The sequence below is a fragment of the Nanorana parkeri genome, unplaced genomic scaffold, assembly GCF_000935625.1.
Source record: "Nanorana parkeri isolate BGI_ZX_2015 unplaced genomic scaffold, ASM93562v1 scaffold20, whole genome shotgun sequence".
Taxonomy (NCBI): Eukaryota; Metazoa; Chordata; class Amphibia; order Anura; family Dicroglossidae; genus Nanorana; species Nanorana parkeri.
The window spans coordinates 3,283,220-3,301,054 of record NW_017306288.1 but is presented as its reverse complement, the minus strand read 5'-3'; the positions used below and the strand labels follow the sequence as shown (position 1 = coordinate 3,301,054).

General features: G+C 42.0%; 1 protein-coding gene across 1 annotated transcript in view; it reads left to right on the top strand.

The window, feature by feature from the left end:
- Positions 1–17,835, top strand: part of CUNH14orf37 (chromosome unknown C14orf37 homolog) — a 141,928-nt gene that overhangs the window by 20,546 nt on the left and 103,547 nt on the right. Inside the window, exons 2-4 of the mRNA XM_018562167.1 lie at positions 1,531–2,600; positions 10,960–11,196; positions 12,479–12,670. Coding sequence (XP_018417669.1) covers positions 1,531–2,600; positions 10,960–11,196; positions 12,479–12,670 — 1,499 coding nt within the window. The remainder of the gene's footprint in view (positions 1–1,530; positions 2,601–10,959; positions 11,197–12,478; positions 12,671–17,835) is intronic.

Below are 17,835 nucleotides of genomic sequence, written 5' to 3'. Positions count from 1 at the left end.
ACCTACCAGAGCTGTGATATTTTTACTGTATATACAGGCTCCCAACAATGCACGTAGTACTAGTCAGAATAGTGAATGTCATTGATGCTGCCTGCAATGCATTGTTATTTGTAAAGGATCAACTCCAAGCAAAAGTTTTTATTCCGCTTTAGATAGAGCAGGGAAGGAAGAGAGTCTCTGTTTTGTTGCACTTTGTGACCCTATTGGGGAGATTTCTCCCCACTTCCTACAAAGAGGGGGGATAATGGGAAAGCTTTTCAATGGGTACACAGATAAAAAGATTTTTAGTAGAGTGGAGAAATGTTTTTATTGCCATTTGTACCTTGCATCGATCACTGCTCACCCCATTTCTTGTATACATTACAGGGAGAGGAAGTGAGGGAAAATAAAAAATAAAAACGTGACAAATTTTAGCTCCTCCACTCGCTATTGAAAGCTTAAAATAAAAACATTTTGCTTGGAGTTAGGCATTAAATGTGGATTTAAGGTGCAACACAGTGTAAAGGGATTAGAACCCCTATCAATTTTTTTTTTATTTGTCCCCCAGTAGGGAAATTCCCCCTCTATTTGGCCTGGTGACCCTCATCACTGAAAGTGAAAGAAAATCTTACATTTTGGGTTGTCACTAGAACAAGAGTAAATGGGAAATCGTCAAATGGGGTCACTAGTTCTGGTGGCCCTGCTGACCACCAGGGATTTCACTCCTTTTGGAGGGAGTTCCTTTCACTTCCTTTCATGGCTATTGAACAGGTAGTGAAGAAAAATCTCCCCAATTGGACACATATGGCAGAAAAAAAGCTGATGGGGTTATAATACTACCTTACTCTATCCCAAACTAAAAAAAACAAGTCAGTTCTACGCGAATACATTTAAAGACAAAACTGTACTAACATCATTTTGCTGTAACAATGGATGCACCGATCCCGGTATTTCGGTATCGAGTATGAGTACCAATATTTTTTTTTCGGTACTCGCCAATACCGAGTACCGTAAGTCCCATTTAGGAAGCCAGGCAGCGTGCAAAGACTCGCCACCCGGTTTCCCGATTAGCAGGGAAGCCATCCCCATGCTTCTCGTGAGGTCACGAGGGAACATGAAGCCGGCTTCCTGACCAATCGGAAAGCCGTGTGCCGCATCATTACACAGCGTCTGGCTTTCTGATTGGCCAGCTTCTGACCAATCAGGAAGCCGGGCAGCGCGTCACAAGTGACGAGAGAGCATGGAGCCGGCTTCCCGGCCAATCAGGAAGCCGAGCAGCGTGTGATAATGTGCTGCCCGGCTTCCTGATACCGGAAGTATCGGGCTAGGCTTCGGAGCATTTGGGGGAGTACGAGTACTCGCCCAAATACTCGGCACCGATACTAGTATCGGTGCATCCTTGGCTGTAATCTTAGCTAATTTGATGCTGGGCACATTTTTAACAGATTCGCTTGTATATAGTACTGAACAATCCTCTGTCATTTCTTACAGTTTACATGATTGCTTATGCATATGCTCTAATAAAACATTGTTTTTATTTTCCTCTTCAAGGACTATCTTTCTGGGTTTCATCAGCTGTCCTATCAACATGAAGAGGTCACTGGTCTTCCATCTATGCAGTCTGCTATGTAGCATGCTGCTGCTGTCACCAAAGGCTTCATGTCTGTCTTTTCAAAAGCTGGACAAAAGGAACATCCCTGATGGAAATGGAGAGCTTCATGGGATGGGTGTCCCTGAATCACATCCTGGTGATTCTCTTCTTCCAACACAGTCTACCATACTGAACGATGTCAACGTGTCTGTGACCTTGCCAAATGCTGTGCCGATTGTGCCAGAAGAATTACAAAACAGCACTGAACTTCTAAACACCAGCACTGTTAACCCAAACGCAGAGTTGAGTAATGTTGGTGTTGCCAATGAAGCAGTTCCCACTGCTCAGGTTAAAACCTCTAGTGAAAATGGAATTCTGATTACACTTGGTTCTGGCACTAATTACACCACCAGTGCGAAATCCCTTGATGAACCTATTCAAGCTGATCCAAAGGAACCTAGCCAGCCTCCAGATGAGAATAATGTAGATTTAGATCAAGGCAATGTGGAAAAATCACCCCAGCTTAATACCATTGAGATGTTAACTACCCACCCTAGAACCAGCATTTTCAAAACGGAAGACAACCATTCCACCACATCTACTCCACTTATTGGTCAGATGACTACTTCTGTTAATGCAATGAAGTTTGAAGGGCCTTCAGGCTTGGAAACCTCAACTTTACTCCAGAACAATGGTAGTTTGTCTTCTACAATGCCACAAATAAACGAGGACTGGGATGACACCAAAGGGACAACACTGAGTTCTAGCACAGCTAGTAGTGATGTTATAACGCCTGTTCCAGACCAGGTTTTGGAAAATGAGGGCAGTAAGATTGCTGTGTTTACAATTCATCCTGGAGTGACCGTCCCTTCCGACGACAAATCTGTATTCAGTACTGCCGAAAAGATGCCCGAAGAAAAGCTTTCATTAACGGAGACAGATACATTGCTTAAGGAGGACTTCCTTACACCACTACCAAGTGCACCTATTGATGATATCCAAGCTCAAGGCTTTTCAGCAGTGCATACAGGTAAATGTAACCTCAGGAAATGTTAAAACTTTATGCTGTTGTCACCGTATACAGACATGTCAACTCTCCTGGATGTTCCTGGGAGTCTATAAGATAGCGGCTCCCGGACACCCGGGAGAGAAACATTTTCTCCCGGAAAGGTTTACTCTGCTTATCTAGCCGAGTAAACATTTCCCTGCTATCTGTTTTTTTTTTGGTTTTTTTCTTGACATCGGGGCTGCTGGCCGCTGTCAGTCAGGAAAAAAAAACGGCATAGAAATGAATAGCTAGATTGCTATTGGCTATTTCAATTTGCAATAGCCAATAGCTGATAGCTATTGACCCGCCCACTCCTGCTGTCAATCAGCAGAACTGGACCTGACGTTCTCCATCAGGTCCTCCTCTGCTGACTGACAGCAGCAGAGGGTGGGTGCAATAGCCAGCTTGCTATTAGCTATTGCAAATTGAAATAGCCAATAGCAATCTAGCTATTCATTCCTATGCCGTTTTTTTTTTCTTTTATTCTGACAGCAGCTTAAAAAAAACAGCAGATAGCAAAGGAAGCATTAGCTTCTTTGCTATTTGCCATCAGTTCAGGGGAGTGCTCTCTTCCTTGTTGTTGCACCCCTCCACGGAGAGGTGGGGTTTGACAGAGGGCACCTCGCTGAAATGAGAAGGGCATTTCCCTGAAATGACTTATTTCAGGTTGGGATCCCTGCGTATAGCAGGCAAAAAGCAAAAAAGAGGATTAGAAGAACTGCTAGACCAATTGCCTGTTTGTTTTCTCAACACTAAAGGCTACAATATGGTGATCCTGACCTAAAACAATTCAAAGGTAACAGCAATGCTGAAGTGATGGCTGTATGTGGTTAATGCTAGTAAGTATGTTATGTTATGTTTCATATTGATTCCTCAGGAGCCCTTGGATCCTAGACCCAAGCTATACACAAAGGCTCAGTGTCTGCCCAAGTTGAGATGAGGCCCCCAAGATTCAGTTCCACACTTTTGTTAAAGTGTATGTAAAGGTTGATCCTGCAAAAAACCTTGTGAGCTGTTATCTTTTTGTGCTCTCTGCCTCTGCTGGCTGTTACCAGTTAGCATTGTTCCCAGTTCTCTGCATGGACTGCAAAACACCTCTCAGTATGTTATGGAGGGGGGTGGGCTCTGGAGTCCTGTCCTATGGTGACAATGCTGATTTTTAGAGGTGCACCGAAATGGAAATTTCAAAACCGAAATAAAAACAATTGCCAGGCCGAAACTGAAAATGTTTTTTATTTTTTCACATTTTTCAAATATTTGATTTTTGATGTATTTTTTATAAACTTTTTAATTTTTATTAAATATCTTTATATTTTACTTTAAGGGGCTTTGGGGAAATATTGGGGGTCTAAACAGACTCCAGATATTTCAGACTCCAGATATTTCCCCTTTAAAATAGAAAAAGAGATTGAGAACACAAAGTCCTCAATCTCTTTTTCTGTGTCCCCTGTTATCAATGAACAGGAATCCTCTATACTGAGTGTTCCTGTTCATTGATAACATGAGGGCAGAGTGTGTTTACTATAACTACAATCATGAATGAACAGGAGGTGATGTAGATCACTTCCCATTCATTCATAATTGAGGATATAGTCAACATGCTATGTCCTCAATTATATACAAACACTCAGCGATCACTCCCTGCTTGTACCCGCTCTCCTCTCTGACACGCTGTCACAGGAGGCTGAGTGAGCTGTGTGGGAGGAGAGCTCAGCCTCCTGTGACAGCACGGGCCGTCTCCGCCACCACAGTGCTCTGCCGGACTGTGATGGGAGGCTGAGCGGTGTGGGAGGAGAGACACCGGCCGCTCACAGCGCTCTCCAACCGCAGCGCTCGGCCGGCTGTCACACTTTCTCTCCTCCCCACTGGGACATAGAGCAGCGCCCAGCAGGGAGGAAAGAAAGCAGGGATGCTTGGCTGTATCGGCAGGAAAATGGCACTTTCGACATTTAGCCAAAAGTGCCATTTTGGCCGATATTTCGGTGTATCCCTACTGATTTTCCATAGATACAGTACAGTGAGTGTTACCCTAGGAATGGAAGTGTGTTACTGGTAAGATTACCAGGGGAAAATAAAGGGAAAAAAGCCTAAAAAAGGAAACCAATGCAGCCACCACATCTAAGGACTGTGGCTGCATTGGTTTGAGGGAATTTATCAAAACTGGAGCAGACAAACTCTGGAGCAGCTGTGCACAGTATCCAATCATCTTCTCTTTTCAGTTCACTCAGTTAAGATTTGAAAATGAAAGAGAAAAGCTGATTGCTTGCCATGCACAGCTGCTGCAGATTTTCTCTGCTCCAGTTTTAATAAATTCCCCTCATTATTATTACAGATGGACTGTAAATCAGAACTTCACTCAAAAATAACAACATAAAAATGAACAGCCCAGTCAAGAGATTACCTTTTTCTGCTGCTAGGTGCTTTCAGTCTGATGGCCAACATCATTCAGTCCATTTCTTCTAAACTCAGGTGGTCAGGGACCTGCCCCAGCCTGTGACTGGACACTGTCACTCTGATTTCTCCTCCTATCTAAATGCTTCTTGTCAGCACACAAACTGATTGGCTCCTTGTGCTGCTTCTTCCTCTCGTACTCCAGCCTGTGAGGATCACTTTAAATCATTTTCATCCTGTTTGATGTGAAATTTAAGTTGTTGTATTTAAAAAGGAGTTTGTTTAATACTGATGACTAAACATGTAAATGTTTCAGGAGTGTTTTCAGACTTATTATATTTACATTGGATTTAGTTTAACAGGAAATTATATTTCCAACACACATAGCTGCCTTTGTGATCCACAGACTAATGACTGCCTGACTGTCAGAGGCAACTCTGCCCAAAGCAGACATCTCAGGTTTGGCTGAGCACTTGCAGGTTAAATAAGCAGTTGGCTTCTTCTAGCTCTTCACAGCAGCCTGCGTCTTTTTACTTCATCCCACAAGACTATGACAAAGGTGTATGTAAACCTGAACTCCTCAGCGATTAATATACAGAATCCACGGCTGTAGTCTGATAACATAATTCTGCTCTGTAGTGGCTCTTTAATAGTTGGATGTAACTGGAATATTTGGTAGGAATATTACCATGTATTTCCACTTTTGCAGCCAATTTGGGATAACACCGATTTTATATTTGTTGCATGTTTCTCGTTGACATAGTATAACTTCCCATTTTTTAATTGCTGCTCGCACAATACATGCTCCATTCCGAAAGAAAAGTTGTTCTCTGTACTGAGTTTTGCTCCGCAATGCAACGGGGATTGTTTGGGGACAGGATAATTAATCCCGTCTGTGCGGGCAGATCTCATGATCAGTTGTTAACTAGATTGGAACACTATCCTAATAAAGGGTTAAAGATCTGGCAGCATTGTATGTTAATGAGAAGAAGAAGCTCAGTCTGTCCCTGGTCTTTTTATGGGGACAGTAAGAAGTTTGCAAGGGCCTGCTATACAGACACATCTAAAAGATTTATTATTTTAGATATTAAATTAAATAATTTTTAGTTGAGGTGCACCGAAATTAAATTTTCAAAACCGAAATGAACAAAAATGTCAGGCCAAAACCGAAAATGTTTTTTATTCTAACTTTTTCACATTTTTAAAAATATTTTATTTCTATTCATTTTTTTTACCCCTGATATTTCCCTTTTAAAATAGAAAAAGTGATTGAGGACACAGAGTCCTCAATCTCTTTTTCTGCAGCCCCTGTTATAAATGAACAGAAATCCTCTATACTGAGTGTTCCTGTTCATTCATAACTTGAGGGCAGAGTATGTTTACCATGTCCACAATCATAAATGAACAGGAGGTGATGTAGAGCACTTCTCATTCATTCATAATTGATGATCTACTAAACATACCATGTCCTCAATTATTTACAAACACTCAGCGATCACTGATCGCTGAGTGTTTGTACTCGCTCTCCTTCCTGACACGCTGTCACAGGAGGCTGAGCGAGCGGAGCTCAGCCTCCTGTGACAGCACTGGCTGTCTCCTCCAGAAGCGATCGGCCGCCTGTGACAGTTTCTCTCCTCCCTGCTGGTACACAGAGCAGCGCCCAGTGGGGAGGAGAGAAAGCATGGATGCACCGCTATTTCGGACAGAACATTGCACTTCTCGGCACTTTGCCAAAAGTGCAATTTTTGGCCAATATATCGGTGCATCCCCTAATTTTTAGATATGCTGTGTAAATGGGAACACATAGCAAACATGTAGATGTGTTTTCTTAAATTTGAATGCAAAAGCGGAAATACACTTTAGGCCACTTTGGGGACCCAAAGCACTGAGCTAACAGTACTACAGCACTACCATCAGAGTTTTTGGAGAGCAGAATCCTGAAAAGGACAGCATGGAGGTAAGTGTAATTTAAAGTGTATCTAAACCCAATAATTATAATAATAATGTATTGCAGCTCACTAGTCCTTTTAGATGTTCTACTTGAATTCATTTTGCTTTTCAGGCTTCTTTCCTTTATTTTCACCTGGTTATCCTGGTTAACACACTCCCTGTCCTAAGGTGATCACATATAAGGTTGTTCACGTACGTCATGTCCCTTGAGCTGCATTTTTCTGTACACCACCGCACATGTATGTTGTGCACAGGGCACTTAGTTAACATTTCTCTTCTATGTCCCTGTTCACACTATACAAGTGCGTTGGTGTGCAGAAAAACGCAGCTCAACAGACATGGTGTGAACAAGCCCTTTGCGTACTGTATCACTGTAGGAGCATCATTCTCACCCTTGGACAGGAAGTGCATTAGGGCTACAGACCACATTCCCCTCTGCTCATCTCTAAAGTGAATTGTTTTGTAGTCAACAGAGAGAAGTAGGAACAATTCTAACTGAGACAGCAGCGGCAAAGAGCACAGGAAGTATGAGAACACGGTTTCACTAGATTATACTTACCTTCAGCACTCCTCTGTAAAAACAAGTGAGAACTAGAAGTTCTCCTTTTAAAAGGTAAGTAAAGGAGGAAATAAACATTTTGCAGGAGTTTTTCTTTAAGTAAGGGAGAAAATATAAAGTCTTATGTGCAGTTAGAGTAACTGTACATTCAGGTTCTTTCATAAATCTAATTGTGACAGGTTCTCTTAACAATTTTACTCTTTGTTGGAAATGGTATAAGGGATATCATCCCAAATTCATTTGTATGCTGCTGTGCACTTTTTACAGATGTCTGTGGTGTGATGGGAAGGACCTCTGGTGATGAAATTGCTCAGATAGAAGTCCTGACCTTGGCTTGAATTCAGTGATAGGAAGCAGACTCTTTCCCTTGAAGGTTGGATCATGCCCTGGGGTGGACAGTGGCTGTCACGGCTAAGCTGTGTTTTGCTGGGAACAGTGTTATTTTGTGTACACTGAGAGAAATGACTCCTGATTCAATTAACAGGATAGAGATAGCAAAAGTCAAAGCTGCCTGAGAACATTATCGAAGACTTCAGCTTTCCTTTGCCAGCAGCTACTAAGCCCAATGTAGAATCCGTAAAATGTTACTTACTTAATTACCTTGTCTTGTTTTTGGCTGTTGTTGAATCTGGCCCATCAATGTATTATCCTTAAAGTGAAAATATGCTTTGCTCATACCAGGCAAAATAACAGGTTTACTTTAAGGGTATTGTCAAGAACAGCACACATACTTAATGTCCAACACTGGGCTATTTTAAAAAAATATGCCTCCATAGGTTAAAAAAGCAGCTCAGTCTGAAATACTTACATTTGATCTGGAACTGTCCCCCACAGTATTCTGTTGTTGCCACAAAGTGTGCTTAGTCTCCCGGGGGAAATAATGCCCAGCAAGATCTTATGTGTGTAGGGTGCTATGGGCCTGCCCCCTGCAGAGGCATCACCACAGCACCTTGCATTCACTAGCGAAGACAGTGGCGCTGATGCAAGCACATCAGTGCTGCACTGTGCATCATTGAGGGGTGTCCACCGTTGGGTGGAGCCCGAAGAGGACCCGGTGCATCACATGAGTGGCCTACAGACTTCTAGGAGCTTCTTTGGGGCGTATTTGCCGCGCCTATCCATTAGGATACAGCACGATAGGCCTCGGAAACGCACGTTTGTTGCGCGTTTCTTTTACCGCATATCACGGTGCAAACACGCATATTCCGTACGGGCAGGTGTGAACCCAGCCTAAAGATGAGAAGCCCTGCATAAAAGCTTTGAGTTGCTCAAGTCAGAGCTTGCAATTGGATGAGGACTGTCTTTGCGACAGCACTAGCACAATCAACAAGTGCCAAAACTGTCACATAAGATTAGGGAAAAAATAAGTCACGTGCTTCCCCATACCTGGTATTGGGTACATGAGGTACTAGGTTTTCTGTTTGCTTTTGGTGGTTTAATGGAGTAAAGGCGAACAAAGTAAAAGTGCTGTTGAGGCATTAAAGTAAACCAATTGCTTTGCCCACCATGGGCAAAGCACAGGTTTGCTTTACAGTTAAGTTGAGACAAACAACTAAATATATAAAAATAAAATACATATATGTTACTGTTTTACATGACAATGTGTTTGTAATGTTGAGCAGCCATTCTTGTGATACACTTTTGTTAGTTAAGTTACTCGGCATGAATACCATACTCCCTCTCTACTTGACCTAGGCTTGAGATAAAGCACTAATTATGAGGGTAAGTCAAAAATTATCCGCACTCTGGCTGTAGAATTTATTTTAATCAACTTTTAGAAAAGACAAATACATAATTTTTCGGCATAATCTCCTCGCTTTTCAAACACACTTTGTCTATGTTCCCTCATTAAAAAATGTTTTAGGCTGAGCTGTGAGCCACGAATGCACCGTTGTCTTCACTTCTTCATCAGAGGTGAATCCTCGTCCTCGTAGGGCTGCTTTCATGGGACCAAAGCCACATAGCCCACTGTTACTTGTCTATTCGACAGAATAATTTCACGTGTACGATCAATGTTGTCGTCAGCGGTGGACCTGGACGGGCGTCTGGCTCCTTCTTGATGGCTAACACTTGTGCGATCTTCCTTGAACTTCTGTATCCATGCATACACACTTCGCAACAAAACAGTTTCTCCATACTATGCACAAAGTGTTCAATAAATAACGGCACCAGTCACACGCTCAGACCACAGAGCTGCTCTTTCGTGCAAATCACAAGTGAGGCATCCATTTCCTCTTGCACCGCAGTTACAAATGAACTGACGTAACACGTTCACACCTGCACAACAGTAACTGGGGCAGTGGCCTTGAACGGAAAGTGCTAATAAGACAGTGCGGCCAACAGAAGTTTTAATAAAACCGGAGTTCGGAGAATTTTTTACTCACCCATATAAAGAACTAGAGATCCATAAACCCATTTACATTACCTCACTAGTCAGGGGCTGCATACCTCTCTTTTTCTAACCAACTCTTGCTAGATATTTACTTTAGCCCCTCCTATTCCTCTTCTTGCTAATTTTCCCTAGTTGTTCTCAATGGAGCTGGCTACTAAAAAAAAGTCCAGACAGGCTCCTGAATTCCATATTAAAGTGCCTCTAAACTCAGGAGTTACATCTTAAAAATACATTCAAGTACAACTATTAACAAAAATGTATCCTATTTTTGTATCACTTGGCTGTAGATACTCAAATCATCTCTGAATTGGTGCTGACACCGTCCTTCCTTTTGTAGGGTGGCTACTTTTGCTCTCCGTGGTCCCTGTGTGTGTTGTAAAGTAGCCAGCGCTCCAAGGTCGCTTCCTGGATGGACTATAATCTCATGTTTAGTTGTACAATCTCAATACAAATATGTGAACTTGACATGAGATTGTAGTCCATCGCAGGAGCGAGTTTAGAGTGGTGGCTACTTTACAGTACACACAGGCACCATGGCGAACAAAAGTGACCATCCTCCAGAAGGAAGGACGGTGTCAGCACCAATTCAGAGACAGTGCTGACAGTTAAGGCACTTGAATGCATTTTTAAGTTTTAACTCTGGAGTTAAATGTCACTTTAACTTGTCCACCCCTGTTTTATGGATGTTTATTATTGTGTGGCAGGTTATGGCATCCTTCTGTTCTTCAGCTGTCGAGAGACTACAAGATGCTTCATGTTCTGTGAGTTCATCTGGAACCTGTTTGTTGTGCAGTATTTAAGGATGTCAGTGCCTGCTGTAGATCTTTATAGAGAATAGTGCAGAGAGCATTGATGATGACCTGCATCTCATAGAATATAATCAAACTTCATCTCTCATTAATTTAGAACAGTCATGCTAATTAAAGATTCTGATGGGTCGGTTGCTCTGGGTTACTGCACTTGGCACATTGTCTTATTCATTAAGTTTAAAAAAAGGTATTTTTGATCTTTTCTGTTTCTGCATTCAATGGTTTCTGTTTTTTGTTTAGCAGATGTCAAGCAGCCAGACTCGGACATAAGTGAAACCACAAATGTCATCGTCACACACGCTATCTTTATAGATGTTTCAAGCCAAGAAACCACCAGGAAGGTAGATTTGATTGATAAAGCAGAAGAGACAGTGATAGAGAATGCAACTCCAGGGGTGGTGATAGCCAGCAATGCGTCTGCTACTGGCCATCCGACTATGGCTCAAGCCTTATCTGCTGAAATACCTAGCACTGAAGGTACAGACAATGTTAACTTTATTTTATCTACTTCTCCATTTATCTTTTGTCTTTGCCTGTTGTAGGTATTTATGTCACTGTTGGATAGACAGGCAGAGGTAGTCTGGCAAAGATGTGCAGGAAAATTAGGTGACAAATGTAGACGTCAGACTATCTCAGCACTTGCCAGATCCCATGAGCTAGGTGGACATTTTATTTTTAGTTTGTCTGGTCCAGCAAAGCATATTAGCAACTATTCCATTACAAGGAGATAGGATTTTAGGAGCTTTAAATTAGGGATGCACCGATACCAAGTACAGTACTCGGTACATGTACCAATACTTTTCCAGTTTCAAGACTAGACTAGAGAAAAATTCAAAAGTTAGGAGGCAGCTGTTATTTGTAAGGAGCACACGGAGCTCTTGGGATTTCTACATCTCTGTTTTAATGTATGATTTTGTTTTTATAACTATAAATAAAAGGGATGCACCAATACCAGTTTTGCGAGTACGAGTACTGGTACTTTCTCAAGTACTTACAAGTACCAGTACTGATAAATTTTTGTTTGTCATGTGACAGTTTTTCTAAAACAATATCGACTAATGATTTCAAGACAGTGGTGGAGCACTAGAGTCAGATCCCAGCTGCAACCCTGGTAGTTCTCGTGAAAATGCCAAGTATCGGCATTGGTACTCGAAAAGTATGGGTGCATCCCTACTTTAAATTATATCCCTAGAAATTGATTCTTCTTTTCTACAGCTTTTTAATGGCCTATTCACACTAGTCTATTTACCTGCAGTAAAACACATAACATTTACAGTATGAAAATGTTTTCCAAGTAGAAATGCTATTCTTTCACATGTGGCTGGTTCATATGTATGTGCTGTAGTTAAGTCTGTTTGTAAAGTAAAACTATAATGCTGCATTTACACTATTACGTGTGTATTATAACGCACATAGATGTGCACCAGCCCCATAGGAAAGAATGGTATTTCTACTTTAAATGCATTTTTATGTTGCTGCATTAAGAAATACAATTGTTAATAGGCCCTTAGGGCCCAGTCACTCTTACAAGTGTGCATTGTAATGTGCATACATATACAGTATGTGAATAAAGCCTAAATTGCTAGCCTAAAGCAAAACAATCATCACATGTATCACCACATAGACGCAGGAAGATCTCTAGGCTATTATACATTACATATTAGATAAACTATGATATTTGTTATGTATTGCTCAGGATTGGCCTAGTTATGTACATATTTAAAAAAATAAATAAATCAGTCATATGTCCTTATTTCAGATCCACTCTCTAAGGATGAAGATCGTTTGGCAGGTTCAGTATCTTCAGTTCCACTACCTGAAGCCCCAGCAGAGATTGAATCCACCACCGTTACAATGATCACATCTGCCCCCCAAGTCAGTGTGATGGCTCCCCCAACAAGACAAGTCACGGCAACACCAGCCTATGGGCTGGATAAGCCAGAATCAGAAGGTAGGCGTGGATTCTTTATTCTGAAATTGGAATATACACATTTGTTAATGTTTATTTGTAGAATCCCAACATGTATCATAGTGCTGCACTTTATAAGCGTTGGAGTGATTTTATGAAATTGAGAATTTCATTTTTGGAAGGCTTTATGTCAAGCAGTGGGACTTCTCTGTTGATTGATTGTTTTGGATTGAGAGGCAATTTGTGAAAACAGGAAGTGTTGGAGCTCTCGTACATTTTTCTGACATGACAGCACTTACACCCCATTAACACTACACCTAAGAGTTTGGAATTCAGCGCCTTTTTATCACGCCATTTTTAATAGACGCGCAAATTTCTGTGTGTTTGTGGCTACAACCACAGTCAGAATGCGCGGCAACTGCCCAGAAAATCGCGCATGTACTTTTTGCCACATTCCACGTGTGAACCAGCCCCATAAGACCATTTTTTCAAATTGTCACCTTTTTTTTTAACATTTCAACTGCAGCTTTTAGAGTTTTCAAAAGGCCCCCCAAACTATATATTTTCTCAAAGCACAGACCCAGTAGAATAAAAAGATGGTTCCACTAATTTTGTAGTTGCGATAATTGCGCAAATGTTACCAAAATCAATTTTAAACCGATAAAAATACACAATCAAATTGATAAAAGCACACTAAAATCAGTATTAGTGCACACTACATCTAAAAGCTAAAACTGTATTGAGCTAATACATAACAAATATTTGTAAATGTTAAATTATGCCTTTTTGCAAAACAGTAAAAAAAAATAAAAAAATGAAGGAACACAAAACTGTAAATAGGCAACTTATGTTAAAAATTGTTTGTGCGCTGTGTGTGTGTTGTGATAAAATGATGCCGGTGTTATCACAACACAGTGTATCACAACACACAATGTGTCACAATGCTCTGCCATGCGCTGCCACACAGTTGAATTGTTATTTTAAAAAGAAAAAAAAAGAAATGTGTTCTAACAACGCAGCGCATGTGCATGGTGTACACCACAATATGGTGCTCACTGTTGCGCGTGTATAATGTGTATGTCTGGGGTGGGGGGGCATGTTGTGTTTTTTATTTTTTTAATTTATTTTTATTTTTTTACTGTTTGGGGGGCTTTGGTAAAATATCAGGCGTCTAAACCTAAATCCAAGACCCCTGACATTTCCCTTTTAAATTAGAAAAACAAATCATCATAAGAAAACTCACTCCGGGAAATTCCATGAAGCCATTGCTGGGGTGCTTGCATAAAGAGGAAGTGGTAGCAAAAAAAGGACACGCGATCAACAGCACTGAGATACAACAAAGGTTGTAAAAAATAAAAAAGTGAAACCAAATATACTAAAAATAAAACAAAAAAAAAAAACACAATTGCCTATTGAACGCAGTGCTTAACAAACTAAATGTCATGTAGTTACAGTTACTTGCGACGCAGGAAAGTTTGAGGCACACTGCACTATGTAGGTGCGAATGAATGTACACCATGTTTCTCTTTTTCATATGCAGTCATTAAAATCCCCTCCATAGCCCTAATTACAGTTACATTGATGGAAAGTATGTTACTACCGTGTTTCCCCGAAAATAAGGCACTGTCTTATTTTCTTTTTTGCACGAAAAAAAAAAGACACTAGGTCTTATTTTCGGGGGATGTCTTACCTGGCTGGGGGAGGACTGGACGAGGTCCCGGAAGGTGGCGTGCTGTTGCCGGTCCCGGTGTGATGTTATGCCGCTTCCATCGGGCGTGAGGGCGGGTGCTGCGGCCGGCGGGCGTGTGGGCGGGGTGGGAACTGCGGCTGGCGTGTGGGCGGGGCGGGATATGCTGATAGGATGAGAGAGCAGAGTGGCAGAGATATTAGCTCATTGGTCAACTGCTTCCCAGTAAACAATTCGGTCTTCTGCACTGCCAAACAGGTTTGTGCAGTGACAAAGATGTATAAATCCCAGGACTGGATGGACAGAAATACAAATCCTTTGCAAGGTAATACAGATCCCTTATATGTGCTTAATCTGTGCGTTTAACTATTTGCCTGGTGATCAGCCCTAAATGGACCTTTCAACAATTACATTCCTGACATCACAATATACTGCAACAGTATAATCCTTCAAGGCTCTGGGCGTATATGCAGATGAATTTATATGCTAAGCTTGACTATCCCTGTAAAATATACTCAGTTTGAATTGTTCTGGTTTGTAAAACGTTAACTTAAAGTGACATTAAACCTTTACTTTTATTTGTATGCAAGGGAGGCACACATGGTATGCAGATCCATTTTGTTTTCTAAAAAGTGTTTATTGCCCAGGTGTCTCCATCAGCGCATCACTCTCCACCTGCCCAGGTGTCTCCATCAGCGCATCACTCTCCACCTGCCCAGGTGTCTCCATCAGCTAAGCGGCTGCTGTGGAGACACCTGTGTGTGTGCATTCCCAGCCGTGCCCGCATGTAGCTGTGTGCGTCCATAGACATACAGGGCAGGCCAAGCCCCTCCTCTCCTCCCAACAGGTTGATTGATGGCAGAAGCAGCCTATGGCTCCTCTTCCCTCAGTAACCTCCACCCGAAACCAGAAAATATGGGGAACGGAAGATCCGGCGGCGGTGACACAGCTATGCACAGGAAGTGTGGGGGGACGTAAGAAACTAAAAGGTGCTGCACGTTTGTTACCTTAATGCAAAGAATGCATTGAGGTAAAAACAACCTGACTTTAATACTACTTAAAATACATAGTAGGTTCAATAAGCCCAATAATAGCGAAAACCTGTCTTGAGCAGCCTTAAGGTGGCCATACACTGTACAACCATCGCAAGACCTTAGTTTTGCGATGGTTGTAAAGTGATTAAAAAAACATACGATCTGCCCATCTTGACAGGCAGATCGTACTCTCGATCATCTCAAGCCCACCCCCCTGAGGGGCGGGCTTCCGATGACCGCAATGCTGAACGGGCAGTGTGCGCGTGCGCACACCGGCCCGTTCGGCATTTGTCTCCCGAGCACCGTTCAAACCACCCGAAAATCGTACGATTCTCGGCTGGTTTTCTAACATGCTCCTTAGACAAAAGACGTGCGACCGTACAGTAGAAACGGTTGCACGTCTTTGTTCACACTGCTCGATTCTCGTACGATCGCGGGATTTCCCACGATTCTCGTACGAGAATCGAGCAGTGTATGGGCACCTTTTAGTGTGTTATTGATAGTTTAAGACCTTGCTGAATTTAGGCATTCATTTATAAAAACCAGGCTTTATTCAAGTTGATTTTACTATGACCCTCTCTACGTGTCCTGGTGGCCATTTTCAAAAAAGGGATGGGAAACCCAACATTTTACAGTTGTCACCCGAACAGGGATACCCTGTTCGGGTGACATCTAAGAGAAGATTTCGGTTTAGAGAGAACTCTTCTCATTTCCTGCTGCGTCCCCTAGACAGGAAGTGGAATCTCCATAATAGGGAAAAAGAGAGAGAAGTTTTAACCATACTTTACGCTACCCAAAACTAAAATGAATGGCTTTAGATACGTTAAGCAAGGCTACCTGGTAAAGGTTATTGAGCAAAGCAATCCAACTAATCAGAATGCATCAGTCACTTTACATGTGCAGGCTGGAAACTAATAGCTAAAATCAGGTTGCTGTGGGCAGTAAACATTTGTCTTTACCTCACATTTCATTAATGACCACAGATGTCTCTGAAAACTTCAGTTTTTGGATGGAGGATACTTTTCCTCAGAAAGACCAAATATATGTAACAGTCTTCTAAAACTAAAATAAAATCTTTGTCGTGCCTCTTCAATACAATAAAGAGCTGTGCTGTTTTTTTCCCCGGTTTTCATGCATTTTAGTTTTCTTTTGCCCTTCTGGCTCCTCTATCTTTTTGAAATGTTGCTGGTCGCAGTGGTTGAGCTGTGAACAAAAAAAGAGCTCCTATGTGTACAAACCAAAGTGGTCACTGGAATTACCTTAAAAGATAACTATGGGGTAAGCGTTTTTCCCCATAGTTCTCTTAAGGGTCACAGGAGGACATATACTAGTGACCCAGTCAGCTCTGGAGGATCGGAGCGTGGAGGAGGGAATCCCTGCAGGGAGCCGTGACTGACAGTCACGGCTCTCTGCAGGGAGATGATCGAGAAGTGAGCGAGTGACGGTATGTGTTTGCTCACTTCCCGATCTATTGAGCTGACGTGTGACAAATTCATTGTCACACATCGGCTTGAACTATGAGGATGAGTGATTTTCAACTCATAGTTCTCCTTTAATCTGATTTTGTAATTAGTGATGTACTTGGGCTTGGTGCAAACCCAGTTCACCGGAGTTTGCTTAAGCCTGTGCAAGAATGTCATTGCCACACACCCCTCCCGGCCCAGTCAGGTCATTCCTGGAACTGATTGGGCTGGGTTCGCACCAAGCCCACCCACATTCCTAGTTATAATGACTAATAATGCATTGTGCAGGTCACTTCAGCCTCAGGGGAGAGAGTGCGTGCAGGGAAATTTGGTAAGTCTTTACGTGGAGTCCCACTTACTTACCTTAAGAATCAGATAAAAACATAAATGCAAATACCTGTAAGGGATTACAGCAAGAATGTTATTAAAAAAAGGTGCAAATCTAAATGGAATATATGAACACACGGGGAGCAGCTGTTATACTTTTCTCTTTTGGTCACCAAACGAACCAATAGTGAAGCATGTTGGTGGCAAAACTATGCTTTGGGGATATTTTTCTTCAGCTGGAACTGGGGCTTTAGTCAAGGTGGAGGGACTTTTGAACAGTTCCAAATATCAGTCAATTTTGGCACAAAACCATTAGACCTCAAAGATGAACACCTTTCAGCGTGACAACGACCTAAAGCGTACCTCGAAATCAACAAAAGAATGGCTTACCCAGAAGATGATCAAAGTTTTGGAATGGCCTAGCCAAAGTCGGACCTGAATCCAAATGAAAATCTGTGGGGTGACCTGAAGAGGGCTGTGCACAGTAGATGCCCTTGTAATCTGACAGATTTGGAGTATGTGGGCAAAGATTCCCAAGGCAAGATGTGCCATGCTGATGGACTCCTACCCCAAAAGATTCAACGTTGCCAAAAAATCAAAGATTACATATCTGATGAAAAGACCATTTAAGGGAGTCAATCACATGGTGTTCCTCGGTGTAGCATAGGGGGTTACAAAACTGAATGGAGCTCTTGG